At 42.0% G+C, this 12,034-nt stretch overlaps 1 protein-coding gene across 1 annotated transcript in view; it reads right to left on the reverse strand.

Moving 5' to 3' along the window:
* Positions 1–12,034, reverse strand: part of LOC128753392 (zeta-sarcoglycan-like) — a 261,646-nt gene that overhangs the window by 26,975 nt on the left and 222,637 nt on the right. The window contains exon 7 of the mRNA XM_053855066.1: positions 11,069–11,141. Coding sequence (XP_053711041.1) covers positions 11,069–11,141 — 73 coding nt within the window. The remainder of the gene's footprint in view (positions 1–11,068; positions 11,142–12,034) is intronic.

Genomic DNA, 12,034 nt, shown 5'->3' on the forward strand with positions numbered 1-12,034 from the left:
TCCCCATACACGAGTCTCATGCAGGGACTTGGTGAAATAAGTAACTAAGTGAACTCCTCTTACCACTTGTCACAGGTAAGTCGACATCAATGGAAGTTCAATTGTGAGAATAAGCAACTATGTGCTCGGACTGCTGTTCCACTTAAGAGTGGTTGGACTTCCAGTACATCTCATGCGATGCAGGAGTTTGACTTGCCAGACTTAGCGGCAATAAGCGAGTATAAGTAGAGTTACAGTACGTTTGATGGCAAGACATCTACATGAAAGGGTTGATGAAACAGTGTTTTAACTTTCAGAGGCCACTAGATGGCGCTCTTGGATCAGATGTGGTGTGAGGTTTCATCCAGCGGTCTCTGAAAGTCAGGCCACTGTGTCATGAAACCTCATGAACCCTTCTCTAGCTACATGGATTGTTCCCATGAAGATGACTTCAGACCTGGCTCCACTCACCATGACAGTGAAAATTCTTTCATTCTGGAAGGCAACCACATGCTTTTGTTGTGTTGCTGAGCTTTGATTCCTCTCCTTCTCAAGCTTATTGAACGTGTTTGCGTTCAGGGCCATGAATACCCCCTCTAGAGGGCTTCGTATCGCCGAAGATGAGACACAGTGAGTTAGAATGGGTAGGTAGAAGGTCGGCAATTGATGGACTATAGGGAAAATAGATGCCTTCTGTCATAGCAAAACATATTTCTGAACATAAATGTGACAAATGCATTAAAGACAACAAACAAAAAGACACAATATAGCAATGTAATTTCAATGAAATAAGTCATTTCATGGCAATCTGCTCCCTTCTTCTTGACAAGATCCGACCAACCATTGCCTCATATAATCATCATAGAACATGCTGTGACTTTCATATGTGTCACGCGTTATGTTTATTCCAGCTAAGATGATCACTGTGCCGTTGTGTACACCACAGTCGTGAAAAGTAAAGAGATAAAAGTTGACCAAATATGAGGCCTGAGGAGGACGATATGAGCTGTTCGGACAACAGAAATTTGAAGCTTATAAGGTGGATTGAAATAAGAAGACAGCATGTCCTCACCACCTGAATTGAAAGGTAGAATCACATTTTCAACTTTTGCTGTTGACATTAATGGTTATACAAATTGTAAAGCGTATCTTAGAAGCTATCAGTTCAAATGTCACTCTGTTCCTGTCGAAGCTAGGATGGTGCTTCTCGCTTCACATATCAACTTGGCACATAAGAAAGACACTGTGATTTGTTTTCCTCTACATTATTGTATTTGTTTTTATTTGAAAATGTATTTTTCTCATCTTATCAGTATCATCGAGGGCATTTCTTGACTGCTAACTCGTTTAGCGCTCACATGCATGAGACTCAAAGCAAATAGCTTTCTTTTCCGGGGGAACTTATTGACAGCACCATGTCAACAAGAATCACGGTTCGAGTCTTGAATAATCACATGGTATTACACGTGATAGTTTTCTAAAACAGAAATCAACTGAGGACATGCTTTATCTCAATCTAGCTACGGGACAGTTGAAGTTGTTTTTAATTTTACCTGAATGCCAAATGGTTGTCGTTCAAGGTTGTACACGTACATCCATGTGGGAGGAAACCAGGAGCCAGTGCAAAGATGAGTTGCTTTTAATGTCTTCATTCATGATTTAGCTCTGCCCACCTGAATAATGTTTACTCTTCTATGGCTCACACAAAAAGTCAGTGAGTAAACTGCTGTTCATTTTGCAGTGTAGTTTTCCGCCTGGCTGATTTAAAATGGCCGTCCAGTGTTGCTGTAGTGGGATAGTTGGACAATAGTGTCGCTTGCCGAATGGCACGACACCTTTGTGGTCTGTATTGCATTGGATTTAAATGTTGTTTTCTATACATTTAAATGCAAATATTTTGTGATCTTCGTATATTTAATTTAAATTTAAAATGTAAAATAATAACAACAGTTTAGAAACTGTAAAAGCCAATTTTGTTAAAATCTGCTTGCATTGGGCATATATTATTTTTATTGTAGATTTTGTTACAATCATTAAAAAAAACAGGTGGTTTCAGGTCTGTTTCTTTGAGTTAAGTAGAGTCGACACCTTCCGTAAAGAGTTGTTTACCAAGTCAAAACAGCACAAACTTTGAGACTTGAAAAACTAAAGAAACCAAATAAATCAAGGTTAAACAAAGTATGGCAGGAGGAAGTGAAGTTTTTGCATCAATGAAAATGGAAAATGATCCAAAAATGATACCCAGGTCTAAAACAGGACTTGTCATGCTTTACTCTGCTACGGAACACGTTAAACATTTAGTCAAGTAAATAACGTTCAAATGATTCGCCACTGGGAAAACGCCAATTGACTGTTTTCCAAGCCGGACATAAAACGCTGCAGTTCAAATCCATTAAGCGAGTAAAGTGGGCTGCCTAAAGGGTGGGTGTCGAGTCAAGTGGAGATGAACCCACAGGCGTATATGGCAGAGAAAGTGGGCCAATTTAAATTTTAATGATTTCCAATTAGTGTGACCTGAACCTAAACTTTCCGTTTACAAGAACTCCTGGCTCACACACACACACACACACCCATACACAAAAGATTTGAATCATATTTTGTCACAAATTGGACAGTATAAATATCACTCAGAAATCTTGATGTATTTGCTGATGAATTGTCCATAAAAACATTTAAAATACAAGGTTTTCAATGTAATGAAACATAGGGTGAGATAATATATTTGAGGCCATTTTACTCCATTTGCTACTTCAAGGAGTCGTAAAATTTTACAGTCGGCAATTGGGTTAAATTGAAGGTATCACAGGGATTCTGGGCATCTGAGCCCAATTTGCTACATTGTCACTTAAGCTTTTATTGCACTGAACAACTTCTTTTTCACGCTGCTCAATGCCACTGTCAGCGCAACTTGGGTACAGGAATATACACTGCATGATTGGGAAAATAAATAACTTTAACTACAGCCTGGTGCCTCAACACTATATCACCTAGCTCCTACTGTGTTCCAACCACGAGGCAGCAACACACTCCTAATACATCACATATTGGCGATGGAAGTGAATGACATAGACTTTTCGGCATCACTGACGGAGTAGTGATCGTTCTGCGTTCACCGTTGACGTGAAAATCTACCCGTCCTTTTCAAACAATGTTATTTCACTGATCACATGCTTCCGTGCGTCTGTATTGCTGTTCACCAATATATCCACCGGGGGAGCTCAAAAGTGTATGACAACAATAAACTCCAAAACAAACATGCCGACTGTGGAAGCAGTATTGATAATACACCGCTTGAACAAAAGACGAAAATGGAGGCAGCGTTGTGGGGCGGTCGGTGAGGACGTTCAAGATGTTGTGACAGGAGGACGGAGATGTTCTTTCTTCTTCTTGTCCTGTTAGAGCTACGTGTAAGGGAGTGACAGTAACACTGCCCCCCCACGGTTTCCGGTGGTACTGCTCCGTTCGGCCAGCATCCATAAGCTTCGTGGAAACATGCAGAAAAGTGGATGAAATGAACGCAGAGCATGGAGAGAAGGCTGCATCCTTATCTAACATTGAGCATCAATGAGCCTTTTTTCAATTGAACCAAATGTTCCCCCCATTTCCTAATGTTGGTTGGGCCGGTGAAGTCATTTCCTATGAAATTTTGGGACCATGAGCTTAACTCTTTAGTACATTCTCATGGCATCACAGCACATCACACATGAATCATGTTTCCCCTCACCACAGCGTTTCCTGACACCGTGCACCACTGCACTGTCCAACCTTGAGGTACTCCTTACTCCTTTACCCCAACCGTTCTTTTGCTGTTGGACCAGTAAAGTCCAGCAAAGCTGCCATTAAAGGCAAACACTTCAGTACACTTCCACTCTGCCTCTGGAACAAGTGTCAGATTTCACTGACAAAATCTCTCACACTGGCATTGCCAACCTCTATCTCTCAACACCATCCTGATGCTCATCTGTACCAGCATTTGGGTCCAACCCTAACATGTATATGGACGGACAATGGATCTCCTTAATCTAGTCATTGCAAATGCAGCTATTCACTGTTTTATTTGATGTGTTTGTGTCATAACACAAACCTGGTTGACAGTTAAAACAACTTCACCAGCATCCAGCTGGTTCTTCCACTGCAGCGTATACTCATGTGATTTCTAGACTGAAGGACAAATAGAGTTGCAAAACTTAGGGTTGAGGAAAAAAAAAAAAAAAAAAAAAAGATCGACTCAAGCTTAATTCCTCTCTAAACGACCTTGGTTGTGTTGGTGCTTACTTTCCCAAGGGAACTTTCTCATGACCCCAGGACTTACATAGAAGGGAGGAAGAGCACGGAGGGAGGGATAAGAGGATAAACAGTGGATAGGAACTAGAAGATATTGAGCGTGAACACGGCACTTGTTTTCGACCCACTGTGGAGCCAAGTATTAGATGTAGTTGGAAACCTGAAGTAACCCAGCATCCAGTCTTTTCCTCGGTGGAAGAACTGTACTTTCTGCAGGTAACTATGAATGTATTTATGTCAGAAAAACACTGCTTCACCCTGCTCTTGGCCTAGCACACAGTGGTAGATCAGAGTTCGCACTTCATGCAGTCTGTTGAGCACAGGCACCTGTGTAATTTAAAATGCCTTTCGAAGATCCTCATAGAGGATTTTACCATGATGGACTACTTGAATAAAAGTACAGTTCTACCATATTTGCGTGATAAAACATCAAGAAGAATATTTAAAAAGTACACCTGCGCTCAGACTGCATAACTGGTCAAACTAAAGTTCCCTTCAGCTCCTTTTGACAGTCAAAGGGGCACATTAAAATGTACTGTCTCTACATGAACACACTGCCACTTTGTAGAGATCCCGCAACCATGAATACACCGTCTATAAATATGAAAACCAAACCGATTGTTTTCCAATTGAAAATGTGCTTGTGTCTCCTTTGTCAAGTCTCGATGCAGCTTCTGAAAGGAGGGCAGACAAAACTCTTCTTTCAAAGATGACACACTTCCTCAGTCTCTTCCTGTGTTCCTTAAAGTGTGTAAACAGTTTTCACCAGAGCAGAATGGTGTAAACACACTCCAGTGAAGATAGTACAGAAGAGCTTTTCTAACTTTTGTCACAAGTCGAACCGTCTGTTTCCTTTGCCTGGTTTCACATTTGGCAATGCCGACCTCCTCATCACAGATACATGTCTGCTGTTCGCTTCAGGATGCAGGTTAAACAATCTGTCCTGAGTTATTTCACTCCGGAGTACAGACATTCTCGCAGCAAAGTCTGAATGTATCAAGAGTGAACTGAGTGTGTAAACGTGAGGTGCTTCACTGAAGTGGCTGGCATAAGCAGGTGTTTCCATAAGTGCTCACTCAGCACTCAGCTGCGTTCCTGGTATGTGCATGTGAACAATAAACAGAAACTATCACTCAAGAGCCTGTGTTCCTCGTGTTATCGGAGCCATCACTGCGCACGCGATGCCTTAAAGGCTCCATGTCATGATGACTACTGTGTGACTGGTGCTCTCTTCACAATAACCATGTTTGTAGTGCACATTAAAATGGTTTTGTATTTTATTAAAATGAAGCAACACACGCTGGTCATTGAGAACAACACACCTCTCTTACAGCCAAGTTTCATACCGTAACTCACAATAGTGCACATCCACAACAGTCAACATGGATGAAGGGTCTTTTAGCATCGCAACATCTACAGTCATATGTCTTCACAGCATCGATGCCAGTGTTTAAAGCTACAGACTTGCAGTATAACTTGTTGTTACTGGTGAAATTATATTCTCACTACCAAGCAGTCAGTGACTACTTTCACATTGACTCTAGTGTTTCTGAGTGACATTGAAGTCTGTAGTGTTGCACTGAGAAACGTCACGTGACAGAAGTATGATGGCTCCACTCACCACAATGTGTCACTTATGTATATTAGTGGGAAGATGAGGTTTCATGACACAGTATTGCAGGGCTGATGAAACAGTGTCCTAATTTTCAGAGGCCATCAGATGGCGCTCTTGGTTTAGAAGTGATGTGAGGTTTCATTGAATTGGTTGTTTAAGTGCAAACACTGTACAGAAGACAGCGCCATCTGGTGGCCAGAGATGAAACCTTATCAACCCTTCAATAGTGTCACGAAACCTCATATACTCATGACAAGTCTATACAAAGCACCTCAAATAAATCATGTGTTTCAGTCAATGGCGAGTCTTTGACTCATGGTCAGAGTGGTGCCATATATACCATGTTACATTGTCATGTTTCAGTGAGAAATTTTGCCATGCTCATACGTGACACATCAGTTGAATGTGTGGGGATCCATGTGTGCGCACTGTTTCAAACATCAGGATAGCTTCATGTGTATGCTGATATCAGGGTTAGAGCGTGTTTCTAGTTTCAGTAAGTGGTCTACGCAAGTATTGATACGAGGGCGCAAGTGTTAGCAGCTAGTTTAATCAACCACGAGTGAATTTTGAGGGTATAAAGCCATTGTATGCCTCATCTCTTCTTATCCATTGTCTTTCAGTATTGCAAGTCAGTGTTGGAGTTGACCTTAACTTATTTTAAATCACCTTAGTCACTCCTTATCCTCTTCATGAGCTTCCCCTCTGCTATACTTCTGATCTCGTCCTTCCCAGTCACTCCAAATGAGGACCTGAGCCGCTTCAACTCTGCCACCTGTAACGCTGCTCCTGTCTCCGAACCAAGCATCATGACAGGTCTCACGACTACCCTTTGAAGTTATCCTTTCATTCTGTCTGCGACTGCAGTGCCTATGAATTTAAAAAAAAAATTATATATATATATATTCTTTCTGTTATCGGTAGATGGAGCAAGGATGTCATGCTGTGATGCCCAAGAAATGTGGCGCTAACCTTGGCATTTGAAAAACATGCTGTGGCCATCAGAAAATAAGGAATGTAATGTGAGGCTGAGCTTGACTTTAACGCAGGGTTTATTGCAGCGATCGCTACTCGGAGTGTTGCTCTTTCATGCTGGATTGTTAATGACCGCTGCGTCCACTGTGGGATTTTCAAGTCCAGAGGATCAGTAAATACGACATAATGAACATCAATCACCGCCATTAAGTCTTCGGCTGCGCACAGAGGAGGATCGTTTGGTAGAACATGACTGACTCAGTCAGTATCGCTTGTGTTTTCCTTTCTAGGATGTGTTCCTTCAGTTTCCACCTCAAATCCAGGTGAGACTGCCTTTTGTAAAGGGAACACTGCAGGACATTTTCATCTGCCATGCCCTCGCCGCTTCCAGATTCATTTGACTTTTGTTCTTTCCTCTTTCAATTTCTTTTTCTGCAATAATGTCTTGTCAAAATGATGAGAAAAGGGGCACAGAAGGGGCACTGTGGAATTCACGTAAGATTGAGCAATAGTTCTAGGTCATGGTGTTACAAAATGGGGAACAAGATGACACCAGGAATGGGAATCTAATGTTTGCATGCAGTGCTGCGAGAATCCCACTGTCGACATTGGAAAAAAACAAAAAAACGTTACCCTCTTATAGGAGTTCATAATTAAAATCATGGCTCTCTCTCCGATCTATTTCACATCTTACAAGTGACTGAAGACTTTCTGAAGCATGTAATTACTTTTGGATCTGCATTGTTTTCCCATTTATCTGTGGCTGACCTCAAGGGGCGTCTGTGCAGAGATGCTGGCTGATGGGTTGTTATTTCAAACGAAGCATCGTAAAGATAGCCTGCATTTAATTATGGCAACGATGTATCACCCATGCGACTTCTGTACTCTGAAGTGAGAGAAACTACCTCAACATATTTCCATTTCGATGAGGATATTTGTGAACATACATACAGCACACGGATCAAATCAGCGATGTAATAAATGAGTGATGTGTAGCTGAGGTATCATGAAACAGTATTGCAGGGTTCATGAAACAGTGGACTGATTTTCAGAGGCCACTAGATGGCGCTTTTGGTTTAGAAATGATGTTATGTTTCATTGAATTAGACAGTGTCATCTGGTGGCCTCTGAAAATCCGGACACTGTTTCATGAAACCTCATCCACTCGTAGCTAGTTCATATCCCTTGTGAAAGATGCGTGTCCTTACTTTTCAAGTCATTTCAAAACACATAGATATGAAGACGCTTTCGTCCGTGCAACCCTGCTCCATGGCTCCTGGTGAACTGGTGTGTCTCCAGGTATTGCTGTTACCATAGAGCACAGTAATGTGCCAGCCTGGTTGAGCTGCTCCAGCTGGGCGACGTCGGCGGGTTGTAGAGGCAACTTCATGGTGAGAAGTGACCACAAATTTACCAGAAAGGATGAGGGCAGGGGAATGTTCAGTGGCCAGAACCTGCAGAACCACTCTTGTCAGGATTATCTTGGTAACTGCCGGTGATTTGCAGAGTTGCCTCTTTGCTGTTTTCTTCGTTTTTCTCTCACAGTATTTACTGTATAATAAAGAGATGCTGCTGACAATGACACCTATACTTGCAATGCACAATGTGAGACTGAACGTGGAGGCACTTTTCTACTGACAGTGAAACAGCCACTGAATAAGATGTTTATGATTCTCACGCCTTACTTTAACTACTTTATAAACCACGTCGTGAAGAGCATCAAGAACCTCAGAGAAATTCACTTCAAACCAAAAAACAAGTGAGCTTTTCATAAATTCTGTCCTCGCAGGATCAACCAGGAGCTTTAAAGAATCCCAGCGCCTCACTTATAGTTTGGGGTTTTACATTGTTATTATGCACAGTATATCAGCACCCCGAAGGGCTTTATAATAGCTCACTTTTATTTCTCCTGTATTGTCTTGTTTCAACGCACCCTGTCACTGTTCTGTCGGTAAATGGAAAAAGTGTCCAATATTAGGTTGAAACAACTCCATATAAACAACCTGAGAGTTGCTTCAGCCATAATTTTCATTTACTTGCAGAAGACAACGCAAACAAAACACACAGCCAAAGCAATAAAGCCAGTCATTTATCAAAACGGATAGCATTTTACCATCTGTCCTGTGATTACACTCTAGACAACAAATGGCATCTGATATTTAGTTTCTAATTGTGGGTCCATATTTTCTTCCCTCCACTGTTTTGCTGGCATTGTCACTCGCAGTGCAAACTTTCCCGATGGTATCGTGGAGTGACTTTGTGGAAACTATTGTCGACTGGCAAGTTCATTGAAGGTGAAACTATCCAGGTGTGTAAATACATCCGTGGCTGAGCTGCTTCATCTGTGAGGGAACCTGGAGCAAACTGCCAACCCTTGACATCCCACCACGATGGGCTCAGAGCTGGCTTTCCAGCCTCTCCCTCGGCATTCCCGTGTGAGCTCCTGGCATTTGAGCTTTTTAAAGGACGTGTCAACATATGGAAGACCTCTTCAAACAGAATGAACTTAACACAGAATAACACTCTTTAGAGATTCTGGATTCAACTGACTTGTGGAGTGGTTCTTCTCGACGTCCCCCTTACCCCCTTACATGAGGTCCTCAATGAATATTTTTCCTGCTGCTGCATCAGTCAGTCAACGTGCGTCAATGTTATTATAGTTAGTCTAGTTAGTTAGCAGCAAATGTGGACAGCTGGAATGTCAACTCAGTGACATTCATATCACCAACACCAACCCATCTCTACTCAGAACTTGGTCCTGATCCTCTTCAAAAGAGTCACAAAACACTTCTGTGGAGTCTGGTCTTCACTGGGAGATTAAAACCTTTCCTGTCCTCAAGAAATGATCCGTGCTTTCGTTTATTAAAAACAAAATATTTCAGACTGGTATTGAAGTTACAAGGGAAAATGGCAAGGTCACATTGACAAATCTTTGTTTCACACAAAACTCTTGTTGCCAACGCAGGCTTTAATTGTCCTGTCAGTGCAACACTGGTCTCAGTCATAACTTAGCCCTTGTATACTCTTGCCCGGGGGATGTGTCATGCCTGTCACAATGCCAATCATTGGCTCAGTTCATACTGAGGTGAGCTGCTGAAAACAACACATTTGGTTTTTCAGACAGTTATCTGTCAAACCGTAGAGGGATGAGAGCAGATATGCAATATCGTCTTGTGGGATTCATCGATAGTACATTAATAAATAGGTACACCTCCCACTTTTTATTGTTAATTACCCATTTTGTCGTCATCTTATAAAAGTCTAACAGTTTTTTAATTGCAACTCTGCATCGGAAGGGACCATAGAGGCAGTGAAGGTCTCGTAAATCCTTTAGGCGCAAGGGTCTTTTCAGTGCAGTATTCAACATTGATGTCACTCTTTCAATTTTTAGAAAGATCCAGACTGTGGTATGGGTCTGGTATCTCACCAGACGGTGGCGATAGTGAACTGTTTATAAACAGTTTATCTGATCCACTGGTGACACTCTTCCTCATCTCTCAAACAATGATGTTAACGGCTACAGCGGGAATGTGAACACCTCTGCTGCCTCCAGTGCTATTTTGTCCAGTGGTTTCAGCTGCATGTGCTGCTATTTCCATGTTTTTTTCCCTACATTCTCATAAAGCAGACCCGCGGATACAGTGAAGCTAAGCACCAGTTCTTCTTTGTGCTGCTTGTGGACTGTCATGGCAAATGGACTCATTGCCATTATGCACAGAAGCAGCATCAGTTTTTGTATCTCTGGATGACTTAACACCTTCAACTGAGGGTGAAGTCAGTCAAAGTCACTCGCCATTGAAAGACCATTGAAACACCTATACGTCAATATGTCGCCAGTAAGGCTGACTTTTAAACACTGGATACCAAAGATAGTTGAAGTCTTGGAAGTGAGAATGGGTTGACATTATGGGGTGTTTACATACACTTACAAAAGCATTTTCAGAGAGGTGAAAACAAATGTATTTGCTACCAGAGTAATGAAAACATGACAAAGTCCTTCTTTAACATGCATGTATAAACATTGTATATGGGTAATGGACCTGTCAATATTGTGCCGGCTGCGACGGTAAACAATCTACAAACTACAGTTTACTTGATACTCAAGTAAAATCAAGTCCATTTCTCACATTACTAAGAAGAAACAGGTCCACAGAGAATCTGAGGCAACGGTTTTCGCCTACATAGTGTAGATACAGTGAGACACCCAACACTTACTTTAGGTCCTGGAATGGTTCTGCCCTCACATGTGACGTCTCTACAGAGTGACTGAACACCATGCCTTCATCACCTGAGGAAACAATGCATTTGAGTTCAATGTCAAATGTTGCATGACATCATCTTTCAAACACAGACTTAACTAATATTTTAGTCACAAAAAACGTGATGGCACTTTAGTGGCTTCTGTTGTTTCAGCCTGATCTGACCCAAGCTTTTGAACCTTAAAACACCACAGGAAAGTAGCCTTATGAAAGATGGGCAGAACTAAAACTCTGCTTTTTCAAGTAGAACATATTAAATTGGTTAATGATCTCTTTTGGCAGCCAAACTAGTTCTGCAAAATTGAATTATTTTTTCCCCTCTAGATACTGAATAAATGTGATCGCATGCAAAGGGACGTAATGTCCCTTCGCGCTTTATGGAGCTGTGCAGCCATGAAATGTTTGCAGGATAACAGCTTGCAATTTCCCGTTAAACCAACAGATCAACAGAAGCATATGTGCCATCAGTGTGATGCAGTCATGAGTGCATCTCATGAAAGGCGAGCTCTTCCACATTAAAGGAAACTATTTGAACCTCGGCCCTGCAGCATCCAGCGTGGACACCAGCGACAAGCCTGCATCCACATGAATCACTGAGCTGAATCCATGGTGGCTGGTTTGACACTTTTGGACCTCACCACATGATGTGAATGGCTGCGCTCATATTTGCATTCTGTTTAGAAGTGTTCACTGTCTCCTCTTTCACCTCCATCAAAAGGAAAGTGAAAGCAGTCACCCCCTGACCCTCATCACTTCACTTCCCCCTCCGTCGTCTGCTACCTTATTCCGGCAGTGTGTGTCTAATGGACAAGTCTCTTCAATTACTGACACTGCTCAGGGCAATTTGTGAGTCTGCAAGTGTCTGCCTGTGCTTCGTGATGCTGCTGTGAACAGTGAAGGACTTGGAAAAGCTCCGGTCATT

This window comes from Synchiropus splendidus, chromosome 2 (genome assembly GCF_027744825.2).
Source record: "Synchiropus splendidus isolate RoL2022-P1 chromosome 2, RoL_Sspl_1.0, whole genome shotgun sequence".
Lineage (NCBI taxonomy): Eukaryota > Metazoa > Chordata > Actinopteri > Syngnathiformes > Callionymidae > Synchiropus > Synchiropus splendidus.